The 16022-nt window shown below is 46.0% G+C and overlaps 1 protein-coding gene across 4 annotated transcripts in view; it reads right to left on the bottom strand.

The window, feature by feature from the left end:
* Positions 1–16022, bottom strand: part of LOC311148882 (leucine-rich repeat-containing protein 7-like) — a gene marked incomplete at its 3' end in the record, with an annotated part of 87683 nt that overhangs the window by 43103 nt on the left and 28558 nt on the right. For 3 of the 4 annotated variants that reach the window (XM_084185893.1, XM_084185890.1, XM_084185892.1), the window contains exons 6-11: positions 10151–10214; positions 5596–5670; positions 5151–5295; positions 4123–4195; positions 3185–3202; positions 1812–1941 (exon numbers count right to left, since the gene is read on the bottom strand). In XM_084185893.1, coding sequence (XP_084042019.1) covers positions 1812–1941; positions 3185–3202; positions 4123–4195; positions 5151–5295; positions 5596–5670; positions 10151–10214 — 505 coding nt within the window. The remainder of the gene's footprint in view (positions 1–1811; positions 1942–3184; positions 3203–4122; positions 4196–5150; positions 5296–5595; positions 5671–10150; positions 10215–16022) is intronic. The other variant, XM_084185891.1, reaches the window with a different exon arrangement.

Genomic DNA, 16022 nt, shown 5'->3' on the forward strand with positions numbered 1-16022 from the left:
AGACAAACATTGGCTCAGTGACTTTCAACGTGGCACCGTCATAGGATGCCACCTTTCCAACAAGTCAGTTCGTCAAATTTCTGCCCTGCTAGAGCTGTCCCAGTCAACTGTAAGTGCTTTTATTGTGAAGTGGCAATGTCTGGGAGCAACAACGGCTCAGCCGCGAAGTGGTATGCCACATAAGCTCACAGAATGGGACCGGCCGGTGCTGAAGCGCGTAGCACATAAAAATCGTCTGTCCTCGGTTGCAACACTCACTACCGAGTTCCAAACTGCATCTGGAAGCAACGTCACCACAAGAACTGTTCATCGGGACCTTCATGAAATGGGTTTCCATGGGCGAGCAGCCGCACACAAGCCTAAAATCACCATGCGCAATGCCAAGAGTCGGCCGGAGTGGTGTAAAGCTCGCCGCCATTGGAGCAGTGGAAAAGTGTTCTCTGGAGTGATGAATCATGCTTCACCATCTGGCAGTCAGACGGACAAATCCTGGTTTGGCGGATGCCAGGAGAACGCTACCTGCCCCAATGCATAGTGCCAACTGTAACGTTTGATGGAGGAGGAATTATGGTCTGGGGCTGTTTTTCATGGTTCGGGCTAGGCCCCTTAGTTCCAGTGAAGGGAAATCTTAACGCTACAGCATACAATGACATTCTAGACGATTCTGTGCATCCAACTTTGTGGCAACAGTTTGAGGAAGGACCTTTCCTGTTTCAGCATGACAATGCCCCCGTACACAAAGCGAGGTCCATACAGAAATGGTTTGTCGAAATCGGTGTGGAAGGAACTTGACTGGCCTGCACAGAGCCCTGAACTCAACCCCATCGAACACCTTTGGGATGAATTGGAACGCCGACTGTGAGCCAGGCCTAATCGCCCAACATCAGTGCCCAACTTCACTAATGCTCTTGTGGCTGAATGGAAGCAAGTCCCTGCAGATGTTCCAACATCTAGTGGAAAGCCTTCCCAGAAGAGTGGAGGCTGTTATAGCAGCAAAGGGGTGACCAACTCCATATTAATGCCCATGATTTTGGAATGAGATGTTCGACGAGCAGGTGTCCACATACTTTTGGTCATGTAGTTTATATTGTATGCAAAAAAAAATATCTATATATATACATTATTTTACACTATATACAATTGCTCAGAGAAAGAGATTTTGTTTAACAAGTAATACAAATAAAATTCCCCAGCACCCTCCCCTTGCGAGGATAACGACTGAGCCTTTTTCTATAATGTTTTATGAGATTGGAAAATACATTGGGAGGGATCTTAGACCATTCCTCCATACAGAATAATTTCAGATCCTTGATATCCTTCGTCTGCGCTTATTGACTGCCCTCTTCAATTGAAACTACAGGTTTTCAATGGGGTTCAAGTCCGGAGACTGAGATTGTCATTGCAAAATGTTGATTTTGTGGACAATTAACAATTTCTTTGTGGATTTTGATGTGTGCTTGGGGTTATTGCCTTGATGGAAGATTCACTTGCGGCCAAGAGGCAACCAGGTTTTTGGCAAAAATGTCTTGGTACTTGGTAAAGTTCATGATGCCGTTGACCAGTGGTAACAAAATAGCCCCATAATATCAAAGATCCACCACCATATTTTACAGTAGGGATGAGGTATTTTCTGCATATGCATTGTCTTTCGAAGGCCAAACCCACCATTGGTGTGCGTGGCAAAAGAGTTCATGTCATCTGACCTTTTTTGCTCATCTTTATCAAGGGATCCAATCATTCCCAACCCCACTGTATGTGTATTTGTGTATCGGATCAGTATGTGGTTATTGGTGTGGGACAGACAGACGTACCTCCCTGGGTAGTTCAACAAGGAAGTTCTCATCAGCAGAAAACGTGCGGAGGTTGTGCAGGTAGCCAATGGTTGGGGGAAGGGACTCCAATTCATTACAGCTGCAGTCAAACTCCTCTAAAAGCGATAAACTGGGTAGAGGAAGAGAGAGGAGAAAGAGCCCCTTAAGAATCCTTCGTGTCACAGCTACTTTCACTTGGTTAGTTATTGGTGTAAGATCAACATTTGTAGAGGCACTATAACCAAAACACTATCTACAACAATACAGTCAAAACAACCACAATTCTGCACAGATATTCTACTTCACATGTCTTTGATGTACCATGTTAATATGTACATATCATTTTGTTAAGAACCTGCAAAGCACAGACCTACTTAATTAGTCTGCTAAAAATTTGCTGTGAATTCTTGAAGTGGAACATTTACATTTACATATATCATAATGATATAAATATTATTTCACTCAAACATTTTGAGGAAAAGCCACAGGTAGATTCATTTCAGCCACAGGTTGCATTATTTGTGGTTGACAGATGGAGGCTCAGATATTTGATCCCTCCTTGGTGTCCATGGAAATAAATAATAATTTGGTTCCCTTTAAGACTAGATGCATCTAAGACATGTACAGGCTACAGAGAGGTGAAAATGATCAATCAAATGGATTAATGAGGATCATGACAATATTCAAAAACCATGACTTGATAGAATGAGATATTCCTTTAGAAGGCAAACCAAAATTAACAAACCATGAATTGAATAAACTGTATTAATCCCACGAGGGGAAATTAATCATTGATGTTGCTGACTCCCTTTCACTAGCAGTATCTGGTGGTGCAGTATCTCTTTTCAATCAGAATATAATCAACAGTATGCTTTGATATTTTTTTTTTTGAATATTGTTCTCCAATTGAACTTCATGACAAACTTAACTCTATATCTTATCATATATCTTAAACTCTAAACCCACAGTGTTTATTGAGTCAAATGCCCTTGCCTCTTTGTTGGATTTGAAAGGACAATGGATTAGTGAGCAAAATCAACAACAACTGTCCAGTTTTAAAATGTTCTAAATTCAAGCTCCAACAGAGCGTTTACAATGTCAGTGTATATGACCAGGAGAGGACGAGGAGAAGAGTTGCCTCCCCTCACTGGACAGAGTTCATTTGTATTTATTGTACACACAGCAGTGTCATTAGCTCAACATTTGTCCGAGCAGGCTGGCCCAGCTGGCCTCCCATATGCAGGACTTTTACTGGGTCCCCTTCCCCGGCTGGAACATACAGACAGGGAATGTTAAGGTGAGCACTTGCCTGAATAAACATGCTGTGGCGAGGAGGAACGTGTACAGGAGACAGTGATTCACAGTCTACTTACCCTAATTTGGCGCGTCCACTAAATGGCCCATTTTAGATGCATGTGAAATAACCACAACACACAAAACCGACCAATGACAAACCAAGAAAAAAAGGTGCACTGGAAACAGTATCACAGGCTTGGGGATAATAATGAATATGACATGATGAGCTGTAAGGTGGTGACCCCTGACCTATTAGATCACAGTCTCAATGACAGGGCATGTTCAGAGTTGACCCCCAGAAGTCCCTCTGACTCATTATAGTTTCCAGATTAAACTTTTGCTATAATATATATATATCAAACAAAACAAATACATTTGGCCGGCTGTTGAAACTGCAATACTGGCACAGAGTCAAGTCCTCTCAGGCAGCCATATTCCACAACAAATAAATAGCACACACCCAAAATGTCAGTGCACATTTTGGAACAATGGCAAGCCGGAGATATATATATATATATATATATATCTCCTCTCAGTGCCGCCAACTGAGACACAATGTACTGCATCACTCTACTTGGTGTGAACAGTGATGGAACCAATCAGCGTTAGTCGATGTGAGGTGAGAAGGAGCAGCAAGGAGAAGGTGCCAGACTCAGAGTTTCAGAACCCTTCTATCCACAGGCCGTGTTGACTACAGCTCAGCTCAGCAACAAACCAGAGGCAGAGAAGACGAGCTCAGATTAAGATTCAACGTGTCAACTGGTTTTACCATTAAAATCACTGTCTCTGATGCCTTTTAATTTGGTTATGCAATAGATGCCCTAAAACTGACTGCCATCCAGTTTCATGGTAGATATTAACTAATAAACAAGACTTGGAATGTAGTTTAGCTTTTGGCGACATCATTTCAAATCATTTTATTCGACTTGAGGGAAGTTCAGGGATTGCAATCTAAGAAGTGTATGTAAACAAAATAGTGCAATCGGTCTCATAATCGGTATCATAAGGTACTCACCTTCCAATGGTGTTAGGCAGTGAGGTGAGCTGGTTGTCATCGACTTTCAACGTTGTGAGCTTTTTCAACATTCCTGCAATAGAAACAAACACTCATCTGATTATTTAAAAAAAAGGAACAAACAAATTATGAAAAACTAAAAGCGAAGAACACAGTTAAAAGGAATTACTCAAACCTATTGTCAACATAATCCTTTTACCGTTTCATTCATTTACAGCCAGGAAATGATTTATAAACTTACTAAGTACAAAATAACTTGATAGTTTGTGCAAATGAAATCCCAGGATTCAAACAAATAAATTTTTCTCTCCAAATACAAATGACATTTTAATGACGCAAGCCATTTGATTGTTAATGACAAAACTACTCAGGGAAATGCACTCTCAGATAACAACCTCCGAGAGGAGCCACCATGATGAATGCAGTCATTACAGAATTAATCATCCTCTCTCCCCCTTCCTTCCTAATCATCCTTTCTTGATCCTTTCTCTATTCTTTCTAACCAGGAGATACCATTTGTTGCAGAGGACAGAGAGCAGAGACAATCTAACCAGGATATACTATTGTTGCAAAGTGGAGAGAGCTGCGGCAGTCTAATCAGGAGATACTATTGTTGCAGAAGGGAGAGAGCATAGACAATCTAACCAGGATATACTATTGTTGCAGAGGTGAGAGAGCTGAGACAATCCAATCAGGAGACACTATTGTTGCAGAGGTGATAGAGCTGAGACAATCCAATCAGGAGACACTATTGTTGCAGAGGTGAGAGAGCTGAGACAATCCAATCAGGAGACACTATTGTTGCAGAGGTGAGAGAGCTGAGACAATCCAATCAGGAGACAATATTGTTGCAGAGGTGAGAGAGCTGAGACAATCCAATCAGGAGACACTATTGTTGCAGAGGTGAGAGAGCTGAGACAATCCAATCAGGAGACACTATTGTTGCAGAGGTGAGAGAACTGAGACAATCCAATCAGGAGACACTATTGTTGCAGAGGGGAGAGAGCAGAGAGGTTATATGGCCTCACCTATGGTGTCAGGCAGATGCTGCAGCATGTTGGAGGAGAGCAGGAGGTCCTCCAGGGACTCACAGCCAGAGATGTCAGTGTCCAGGCTCTCAATCCTGTTTTTAGCCAGGTCCAGGTAGCGCAGATGCCTCAGCTTCCCTATACACTTCAGCAGCAGGGGAGGGAGAGACATGGAGCGATGGATGTTAGAGAGAGAGAGAGAGAGAGAGAGAGAGAGAGAGAGAGAGAGAGAGAGAGAGAGAGAGAGAGAGAGAGAGAGAGAGAGAGAGAACACAGGGGTTTAAGGGAACTTTTTTCAAAGGTTGCCCTATGGTGGTGCATCACTAACCCCCATGCACTGACCTAACTAGTGCATCACTGCCCACACACAGATTTCATCAGGCCCAATGACAAATGACACAGACAGATAATGACTGGAGGTGGTAGTGAAGGGCTGTAGGCCTACCCCAGGTATTGTCTGCAGTGAGTTGTTGTCCATCCACAGCTCCTTTAGGTTATGGATCTGCTCCAGGACTTCAGGCTGAAACACCAAACATACACAACATCCTGTAGGTGTCTAGAACAACCAGCGCAAGAGGGCTGGACAGTACATAATAGCCCAGGAACTAGTGCAGAGAGATAAGAAAGCCCTGGCCACTTTATCTCATTGGAGTTAGGGCAGGCTGACAAGTGGCATGTCGTTTTAAGTAAAGGAAGTGCGGTTTTAACACCAATCAATATAAGAAGCTAATAATCTCATGCCACAAATCCAATGGGCGTAATTACTAAACAAAGTAGGCATGTCAATGATGGCATTTGCACAATGAGTGGTGCAAAGTTACGATCCTCAGTCGCTCCTCCAGATGTATTCTAGAATCATCTCACGTTCCGTATTCTATAATGGAAACGGTGTGTTTGAATCTCTGCACAGGCCACAGAGTGGGGTAATGAACGTATGGAGTCCTGTGAGTGATTGTGTTCGATACAGACGTGTGGAGAGGCCTAGCCAGACTGTGTGTGACTATCAGGACTAAAGGCTCTACCTGACTATGTGAAAGGACTCCATTAGGCCAGCCTGGGAGACTAAGTGACAGACCTCACAGTCCTTCATGCTGCCCTAATCAATTCCAATCTCTCTCATGCATTTCTTTTCACAGCATGGTGTGGCTTTACTCAGTGGCGTAGCACAGTTTAGCGGGGCCCCCCGCAAGGTTCGAGCAAGGCCGGACCTTTTTTTTTGTGGATGTTTTTTTATTTTTGCCATGGGGCACGGAATTATTTTTGCAGTTTTATAACTAATCTCTTGCTATTTTACACATTTTGCCATGACGCTGAGAGCAAATGTTGCTGTGTTAGAGCTAATTTCCTGCTATTCTATACATATTGCCATGAGGCTGACAGAAAGATTATCAGCTTAAAAGCAAATGTTCTGTAATAACAAATAATGTAATGGCTTCTGACGTGTTCATATGATATCTGGGCGGCTGTGGGCCCCCAAAACCTGTGGGGGTGTGTTATGCCAGTGGTTTTACTGGTGTGGCAGTCGATAAGGACTCCAAATGGTATTCTAGAGTATTATTTATACTCACAGTTGTGAAGGTAGCTACAGTATCTTGTGTGTTTACTAAAAAGTTGTGAAGTTTTATTAAGTTTGGAAAGGGCATGCTCCTAACAAAATTGGATGTGCTTGCTTCAGTTACATGATAGAAGTTGATAGAATCTCAGCATGGAATCAGGCAAAACCCAACAACAACAAAAACAGGAGGTACACAACCACTTCCTAACTTATTTTTGAAATTCCTACAGTATCAACAGAGCCTTTACAACATAGCAATCTAAATCAAACTGATGCAATGCATATTCTATTAACTACTGAACCAGATATTGTTAGCAAACTTCAAACAAAAACGAATTACGTTTCCTTCCCACCAAGGGTATAAACAAGGTCGAGTGGCATTGGGTAATGGAAGCAATGCTAAAAACTCTCTCTGTAGTTTATGTGTCCCCTACCTGCCCTCTACCCTCCCAAAACATCACAAAATCTCAAAATCCCCATTAAACTCATGAAGTGTTGAGTGTAGTATGAGTCAATACTCCACAACTCACAATCTACAGTACAGTAGAGCTGGAGTCAGTACAGTAGCACCACACTGTTTTGCTTGTAAGTTTGAATGAGAAACAAAGAGAGGGGTTTGGTTGGCACGGTGGACTGTGTTGGCACCTTGTCCATATCTCCTGTTCTCTCCGGATGGAGATTAAACACTTGGCTGGTGCTTGGTACCGCGGAGCTTCCTGTACAGAGGCATGTCTTCTTGTCCGTCTTCGAAGCTCTGCGATGTCCTTTCCTCTCTGCTGATGTCATCCACTGCTCTGCTCTCTACGCTGGCCCACTGAGCACCAGCATCCTCTGCCCCTCAACCCTTTCTTCCTTTCCCAGGCAGAGACTAATTAGGAAACTTTCCTCACTTACAGTACTCCCTGAATCACTCTCTGCCACTGTGACACACACCTCAGCATCTGTTCTTGGCTCAGCTGGACCCACATGTGCTGAGGTCATCGTTTGGTTTCATCACAACACCTCTGATGTTGCACTTTCCAGTAGTTCTGTCAGTGGTAGACGTTTTTACATTTGCATCTTCTGCATTGCATGTTTAGCCTAGAGTATCAATGAGCTGCTTGTGCTGAATGTTTTCTTATGTCAAAAAAGCATAACGTCTTCTGAATCCTGGTCTTATACATGTAAATGTTTGCAGTTTAGTAAAACTGAGTATTAATATACAGTTTCTCAGCTGAAGACTGATTGCCACTAAAATAAGGCATGAGCTTAAATCAGTTGGAGAGAGCTTTCATAGAGCCTCTGGTTCAGACAGCCTCTTAAAGGCTCTTTTGACTGAATTACATTCCAGTGCTCAGGTCAGTTAAGAGGAAAAGCTGTCTCCCTCCACAAAACAATACCAGTAAACCAGGGTGGATAAAGTCCATGAATTCTCAGGGCTGAAAAACACTGATAGAATCTAAGATTCACCACAAAAACCACCAGCTGAAGAAAATGCATTAGGCATGTTGGCACAAAGTATAGGGTAGACAAGGAAACAACAACAGCTTAAGGAATGCGAGAAAATGCACTCTATTTTCCCTGGGCTTCAAATTCACCAGGCAATAAAGCTACACTAGAGGGTTCTATTTTAGGGGAATTGAGATGACAATTGGTAATGTCGCTCACACCATCAGCAAAAAGCAACAGTAGTCCTTGAATGGGGATGGGGTAGAGCAGTGGTTCCCAACCAGGGGTACTAGGACCCCAGTGGGTACTTAGCCTATCCACAGGGGGTACTTGAGAAGACTCATGAGACCTACTGGTAAAATACACTTGAGGGGGTACTTCAGGCGTACTCCAGGCAGAGCAAAATTCAGTTGGTTGGACAGTAACTGAAAAAGGTTGGGAACCACTGGGAGGATGAGATAGGTCATAAGTGGAGGGAGAAAGGCTTGTACTTATGTAGGACACAGAGATTGGGAGTTCAGACTATAGCACGAGGAAGAGTCGATGGGCGCTCGCTCACTCTGCAGTAACTTGGAGGCTTCGAACAGCAAAGCACGCTTATCACAATGCCAAACCATCTGCTCCCTTGGAAGGGGCCGTGCAAATATGCCCTTTTCTCACTACCCAAGGACAAAGTCCTGGAAATAGTGAAACCTGCATCAGACATTGACACAAAGTATAGACCTACAGCCAATTCCAAAGCAGAAATACGTCCTAGTGGACCTGTGGCACAGAGCATGTCATGCATGGCTTCAGCCAGCAGCTCTCCCCAGGGCTCCCCAGTCCCCAGCCTCAGCCCTAGTCCCAGAACAGTGTGTGATCTTGTTAACCAAGGATGACTTGGAGATGTTACGTTACACCCTTAAAAAGCCTCCCTCCCTCCCTGAGCATTCTGCATCCTCACACTTCATATCGCCTACTTTTAGATATCCCACGGATTGTTGGTCAATGACCATGAGGCATCAAACCTTACCCTCACAGTACCTTTCTAGTGTATCAGCCATTTCCCATTCTGAGAACCTAGGAATAGTATGACTGTTTTCATCTCCCTCCTCTGTTCTATTACTCTGCTCTAGACTTGAGGTGTATACTACAATGCAGGATCAATGAGTTAGCCAGCTAACTTGCCTAGCTATTTGGAAATAACTTTTTAATTTTTTTGAAAGATAAGGTTGAAATGGGCATGGTCTATTTGACTCAACAACCAAAAACACATACTGTATATACACGTTTAGCTTTCATAATGAACCAGAAAATCAATAGTTATTTCTGGTTGTTTATCAAAGTTAACTGGCTAAATCACTGATCCTGCTTTGTAGTATACCCCTCTGGACCACTAATCAGTGAGATAAATACACAGAACACGGTCCAGAGAACATAGCCAATAGGATGAAAATGGAGGGTTAAAAGAAAGGTTAACTAGTCCAATCATTAGCTAAACACAATAATGGCTTACTCTTTGGTTTCCGTCTCAATGTTTTCCCCAGACACTGTAGTCATTTACCGCTTACAGACCAGGCGATTGATTTAGACAACCACTCAATTAATGTGACATGGTCAGCATCAAGCACAGTGCAGGGGGATAGGGCTGGATCGTTTGATAAATTCCCTGCCATTGTTTACTCCAGCTCCAACAGCCAATTAAAATGTGCTCGGTGGTGGGCGTCCTGACGTGCCAAGTCGTGCACATTTGAGCTACCCTAGTAAATAATGCATCAAGTGTACACACACACGCGCCTGCCTGCACACCCACCACCACGCTACAGGCATGCACTCACACACACAAATGCCTGCCTGCCCAGACACGCACACACACACGGCGGGCGGGGGAGCAGTGCTGGAGACCTAATGAGGGTGCAGAGCAGATTGAGGGGGGTCCTGCTCTGGCTTGTCCCCCAGGTCTGCTGGGCCATGGCTGCCTGTGTGGTGACAACTGCTGTCCATGTGACTGGCGTCTTCAAAGGGCCTCTTTTCTTACCAGTTCAGTGAATTCATTGCTTCCCAAGTCTAATCGCTCCAGCTGTGACAGTCTGTGTATTGACCTGCAGCAAACAAGAGGGAAGAGCCTCAGATTCTGGCATAGAAACAAAGTCACCATTTAGAAAGGCCAATCATCAGCAACACTCCCTCCCAACCAGGCTTCCTGTAACTCTGCCATCCAAGAGGGGACGGCATGCTAGCCAGACATCCCCACACATTCACATAATATTCACTGCAAATATAAATAGCTCAAATCAAAACAACGCAGTTAGTTAGTTAATGATTAATATAACAGGAAATGGCTTTCTCCATTGCACCAGGCAACACCTCAAATTAAACTTGTTGCAATGTAGTGTACACAATGTCAGTCGGGGAGAGCAATGTCAGAATGATTCCATCTAAGATGTATTGCACATCATTAATGTTTGTATTGGCTTGGTATTGCAGAGGAGCTTTGTCTTGAGTGGTGAATGGAGAGCATCCATTAGTCAAATCACTGAAGCAGATACTGCTGTTTTATGTCATGATATAGAGCAGCTGGGCCACATAGCAATTAGTCAATTCCAATAATGATGTGAGAACAAACAGATCAGATCCCTCATGGCAGAATGTCTCCCCATCCTTCATAACATATCAAAGCCTATTTATTATCTATACCCTTCCTCTAGGATACACTTCCCCTCCAATGACTTCATGGTAACATGATAAACTCATTAACTGAATGAGGACATTACACTTATCTCCAAGGGGAAACACATTTGAGTTGGTTTACACAAATGAACAAACATCCCTTTCTATGCCACATTCGAGGTGGAAGAGGATGATTTACTTCATTCAACTTTGTTTCTAGTGTGGGGCATAGGGTTATTGGTCATGGTGGGATAAAAATAGTTTTCAATCAGGACACCTGAGGGAGCCAGCATGCACCAACTAATGTGAGCAGTGTGCGTGTGTTTGTGTGTGTGTGTGTGTGTGTCTGGGGCTCGCAGCTCAGCACTCTCCACTATGATAAATCGCAACATCATTGGATGCGCTCCACTGGCTACACACCTGTACACACACGTTCCAACATGGGGTCTTCTTCACATTTCATTTAGACATCAAATAACAAGGCCTGACAACAGGGACTGGCCACAGCACAGCACAGTGCCCCTCCTCTGACACATGCTCTCCGTCGCACAGAGAGAGACTGATGGCATTTGCTTGCTTTAGAAGCTGCTATTTACCATGCTCTCACTCTAATCTGCCCATTAGAATTCCAGCCTGGAATGTTCCTCAGGCTATTTGGCCCCCAGAGTTGTATATTTGTATTTGTACTTATTATGGATCCCATTAGATGCTGCCAAGGCATCAGCTACTTTCCTGGGGTCCAGCAAAATTAAAGCAGCTATACAATTTTAAAAACATTACAATACATTCACAACAGATTTCCCAACATATTAAGTGTGTGCCCTCAGGCCACTACTCTACTACCACATATCTACAACACAAAATCCATGGGTACATGTGTGTATAGTGTGTATGTTATCGTGTGTGTGTATGCATGTGTCTGTGCATGTGTCTCTTCTCAGTCCCCGCTGTTCCATAAGGTGTATTTATATCAGTTTTTAAATCAAATTTTACTGCTTGCATGTGTTGCTTGATGTGGAATAAAGTTCCATGTACTCATGGCTCTATGTAGTACTGTGCACCTCCCATAGTCTGTTCTGGGAAGGGAGCTCTGGTGGCATGTCTTGTGGGGTATGCATGGGTGTCCGAGCTGTGTACCAGTGGTTCAAACAGACAGCTCGGTGCATTCAACATGTCAGTACCTCTCACAAATACAAGTAGTGATGAAGTCAATCTCTCCTCCACTTTGAGCCAGGAGATTGACATGCATATTATTAATGTTAGTTCTCTGTGTACATCCAAGGGCCAGCCGTGCTGCCCTGTTCTGAGCGAATTGCAATTTTCCTAAGACCCTCTTTGTGGCACCTGACCACACAGTCCAGGTGCGACAAAACGATTAGTTACCGGAGTGTAACTCCAGTTCTATGAGTGGAGCGGAGCCCCATAGGGGAGCTCTGCTCCTAGTGGTTTACCCTCTGCCCTAAGGCAGCAACAGCCTGAGACAAAATTATGCACACACCTGCAGCCAATAGGAGTACAGGTGTCCCTATAAGAGGGGATGCCTCCCCTCAATCAGCCTCCCGAGATATTTTTCTTCAGCGAGACTAGAGATTGTCGGCAGGGCCTTAAGTCCTATGGGGCTCCGCTCCACTCATAGAACTGGAGTTACACGATATAGAACTAATCGTTCTATATCGTGGAGCTTCGCCCCATAGGGGAGCTCTGCTCCTAGTGGTTTAAGGCGGAGCGTAGCGCTCCAAAATGTACTCCCTGCCGAGCCTAACACTTCCCATCGAAACGAGAAGGTCAGGCCTAGCAATGGCTGCAACCAAGTCCCGCAGTACTGCAACTAAAAACCCCTACGGGCGTCACAATATACCGCGTCATCGGTTAAAGACCCGCCCCACCTAGTCCAATGGCAATGCCAATGACTAGTGGGCAGATCACCAGAATAGAAGCCATACTAATCTGTACTAGCAGATAGATGTGCCTCAATATCCTGTGAAAACACTACCGACCACTAATGGAATGACACCAAGTGTCACTCTACATTGTGAACGCGGTAGACCGCCTCACTCACTCAATGGAATCCCAGAGATTAGTGGGCAGGAACAAAACATGGGTCATACTAAACTGAACAAGCAGATAGATTACCTCACATTCTGTCAATCAACGCATGCCTCTACTGTACTGAACCTGTCAGTCAGGATTCATGCCACAAAATATGTTTTCTTATCCAAAGCGGACCTGATGGAAACCTTGTCCATAGTCCTGCTTTTTCCTCTCTTCCTAGCTCAAGATCTCCCTTCAGCTATGCTGAGTACAGACCGAGCCAAAGAGTTAGAAAACACATCTATCAAAAAACACGTCTTCCTAACCAAAGCGGACCTGATGGAAACCTGTGTCCACAGTCCTGCTTCTCCTCTCTTTCTTGCTCAAGATCTCCCTTCAGCCACGCTGAGTACAGATCGAGCCAGAGAGTTAGAAGACATATCTAAGAGATAGGAACGGATAAATGGAGATGGCGTCGACCAGGATGCTGCTCTACAGATATCCTCTACCCCTGTTCCTCTGAAAAGGGCAGTAGAAGCCGCTACTCCACGAGTGGAGTGAGCTCTGATACCCTGAGGCAATTGCCGCCCGCTGCCTCATAAGCTGTCTCAATGCCTTCACAAAGCCAGTGAGACAACCGCTGTTTTGAAAGTGATCTACCTAGTGCAGCCGCACCGTGACACACAAACAACTGAGGCGATGACCTAATCGCCGCTGTGCGCTCGACGTAACACGCCAAAGCGCGTACCGGGCACAGGCGATGGAGCTTTTCCTCACTCCTCTCTCTATGAGGAGGAGGAGGAAAGCCCACAGCTCCACGGTCTGTGACCTATATGAACTCTTAATAACCTTCGGCACAAATGCCGGGTTAGGACGTAACACTGCTCTGCTCAGGTCACCATTGATGGCCAGGCAGTCAGGTCTCGTCGAAAGAGCACACAAATCACTGACCCGCTTAGCTGTAGTCAAAGCGAGCAACAGTGCTGTCTTAATAGACAGCATCTTAAGGGGTATTTGATTCAATGGCTCGAACGGCGACTTACATAGCGCTTCGAGTACCAAAGCCAAATCCCACTGAGGAAGCGTGACTCTAGGTGTTGGCCTAAGTCGCCGCGTTCCTAATAGGAAGCGTTTCACTAGAGGGTGGCTAAAGACATTGTCTCTGCCAAACCCCTCATGACAAGCTGAAATCGCTGCTGCAAACACCCTAATAGTGGCAGGCGATTTTTGCTTATCAAACATGAGCTGTAGAAAAGAGAGAATACTCTCCACCTGACAGCTCATGGGGCCCTTGGAGGGCCAGGTCGGCGTCCTCGTCACCTCCCTCGCCGGCTGTAGTGGGGCTACCGTAGCTGCTGGAAGGGCGGGGCCCGTTCCCTTGCTGCTCGTGGCCGCCGGATGACGCCGATTACGCCGCCTCGCCGTAGACCCCGGTCTACTTAGAGGGGCGGAGGTAGATGGCCTTTGGGATGGAGGGGGGCCGAGTCGTCCTGCCAACGGCAGGTGCTTGGCCAGCTGCTTCTTATCCTCCTCCAGCTTGGAAAAACGCTCCGTCGCCTCTTTGACTGCGACCCCAAAGAGGCCGTCGTCAGAGAGGGGGGCGTTCAAGAGAGACGTCCTGTCTGCCTCTTTCATGGATGTCAAGGACAACCAGAGGTGTCGTTCCCCGACCACCGAAGTGGCCATGGACCTCCCCGCGCAGACTGCGGACGCCTGTGTCAGGTGGAGTATGGCGCCAGAAATTCTGGACGCCTCCTCCACCTCCTCCGGTGCCAGCTCTGTCTTGCCCGTGGTTAAACGGGACAGAGAGGCCGCCAAGAGGGCAATGTTGTTAGCTGCTGCTACAGCTTGGGCTCCCAACCCAAAGGACTTCTCTAACAGCGACGCTGTGAGTCGGTCCTTCTGGGATGGCAACGTGGCCTTCTTGGAAGAGGGCCAAGGGCTCGAACCCGGTACGAGATACGCCGCCATGGCGCTCTCTAACCTGGGGATTCCCTGACCCTGAAACCTTCCTTCCACTCTCGTGAATGGGAGATACGCTTTTACTGGCGAACGCGCCGCTAAAGGTGCCTCCCACGAGCCCTCAACGTACCTAGCCAAAGAAGGCATGGCAGGAGCCACTGGCTCTGCCGCCTTCCTTGGCCTAGAATAAGGACCGCCCTCCATCATATCAACCTCCGGTGCGGAGGGAAGAGGGGGCAGAGCCAGAGGGGGCAGAGCCAGCCGTTGAGCAGCTCTCTCAATGAGACCCGGAAAATCCGATCTCAGAGAGGCTGCAGCGAAAGAGAGAGCTTCTGATCTCTCAGAGCTCGTATCCCCTTCGCTATAGGGACTACAAGTCCTCTCGCTCTCCAAAGGAAAGGGGGGCTTGAAAGTATGAGGGATGGGGTCCGACTGTTCCATAGGAATGCCAGACTCCTCCTCAAAGTCCCTATCTTCCCCCGAGTCTGCGCCGTCGGACGACGCCTCTGAAGCAGAGGCTAGTATCGACAGCACGTCCTCAAGGGGGATGTCCTCCCTGAAAAACGCCCAACGCTGCTTCCTCTCCTTTAAAGAAAGGAGGGCGCAGGAGGCGCAATTCGGGGGACTGCAGACGCCTTCCTTGGCATGCTGGGATCCCAAACACACGAAACACAGGTCGTGGTGTTCACCGGCCGCCATGGAAGTGCATCTGCACTGAGCTCTGAAAAGAGCTTTTGGGGGTGGAAAATCTCCCGGTGTGCTCATTTAGACGACGTTGATGACTGGAATATCAACGGCGTTTTCGTCCTGAGTCTTGTGCTTCGTCTCTTCTTGGCTCTTCAGTCTAGTCATCCAGTCGCTGAAGAAAAAGGGAGGCTGATTGAGGGGAGGCATCCCCTCTTATAGGGACACCTGTACTCCTATTGGCTGCAGGTGTGTGCATAATTTTGTCTCAGGCTGTTGCTGCCTTAGGGCAGAGGGTAAACCACTAGGAGCAGAGCTCCCCTATGGGGCGGAGCTCCACGATATAGAACTAGGGTCTGTAGGACCTGCCTTGTTGATAGACTTCTCCCCATCTTAGCTACTGTTGTATCAATATGTTTCGACCATGACAGTTTACAATCCAGGGTTGCTCCAAGCAGTTTAGTCACCTCAACTTGCTCAATTTCCACATTATTCATAACAAGATTTAGTTGAGGTTTAGGGTTTGTGTGGTGCAGGGGTAATGATACAAATCTAAGCCTTCC

This window comes from Coregonus lavaretus, assembly GCF_964263955.1.
Source record: "Coregonus lavaretus genome assembly, chromosome: 21".
Classification (NCBI taxonomy): Eukaryota; Metazoa; Chordata; class Actinopteri; order Salmoniformes; family Salmonidae; genus Coregonus; species Coregonus lavaretus.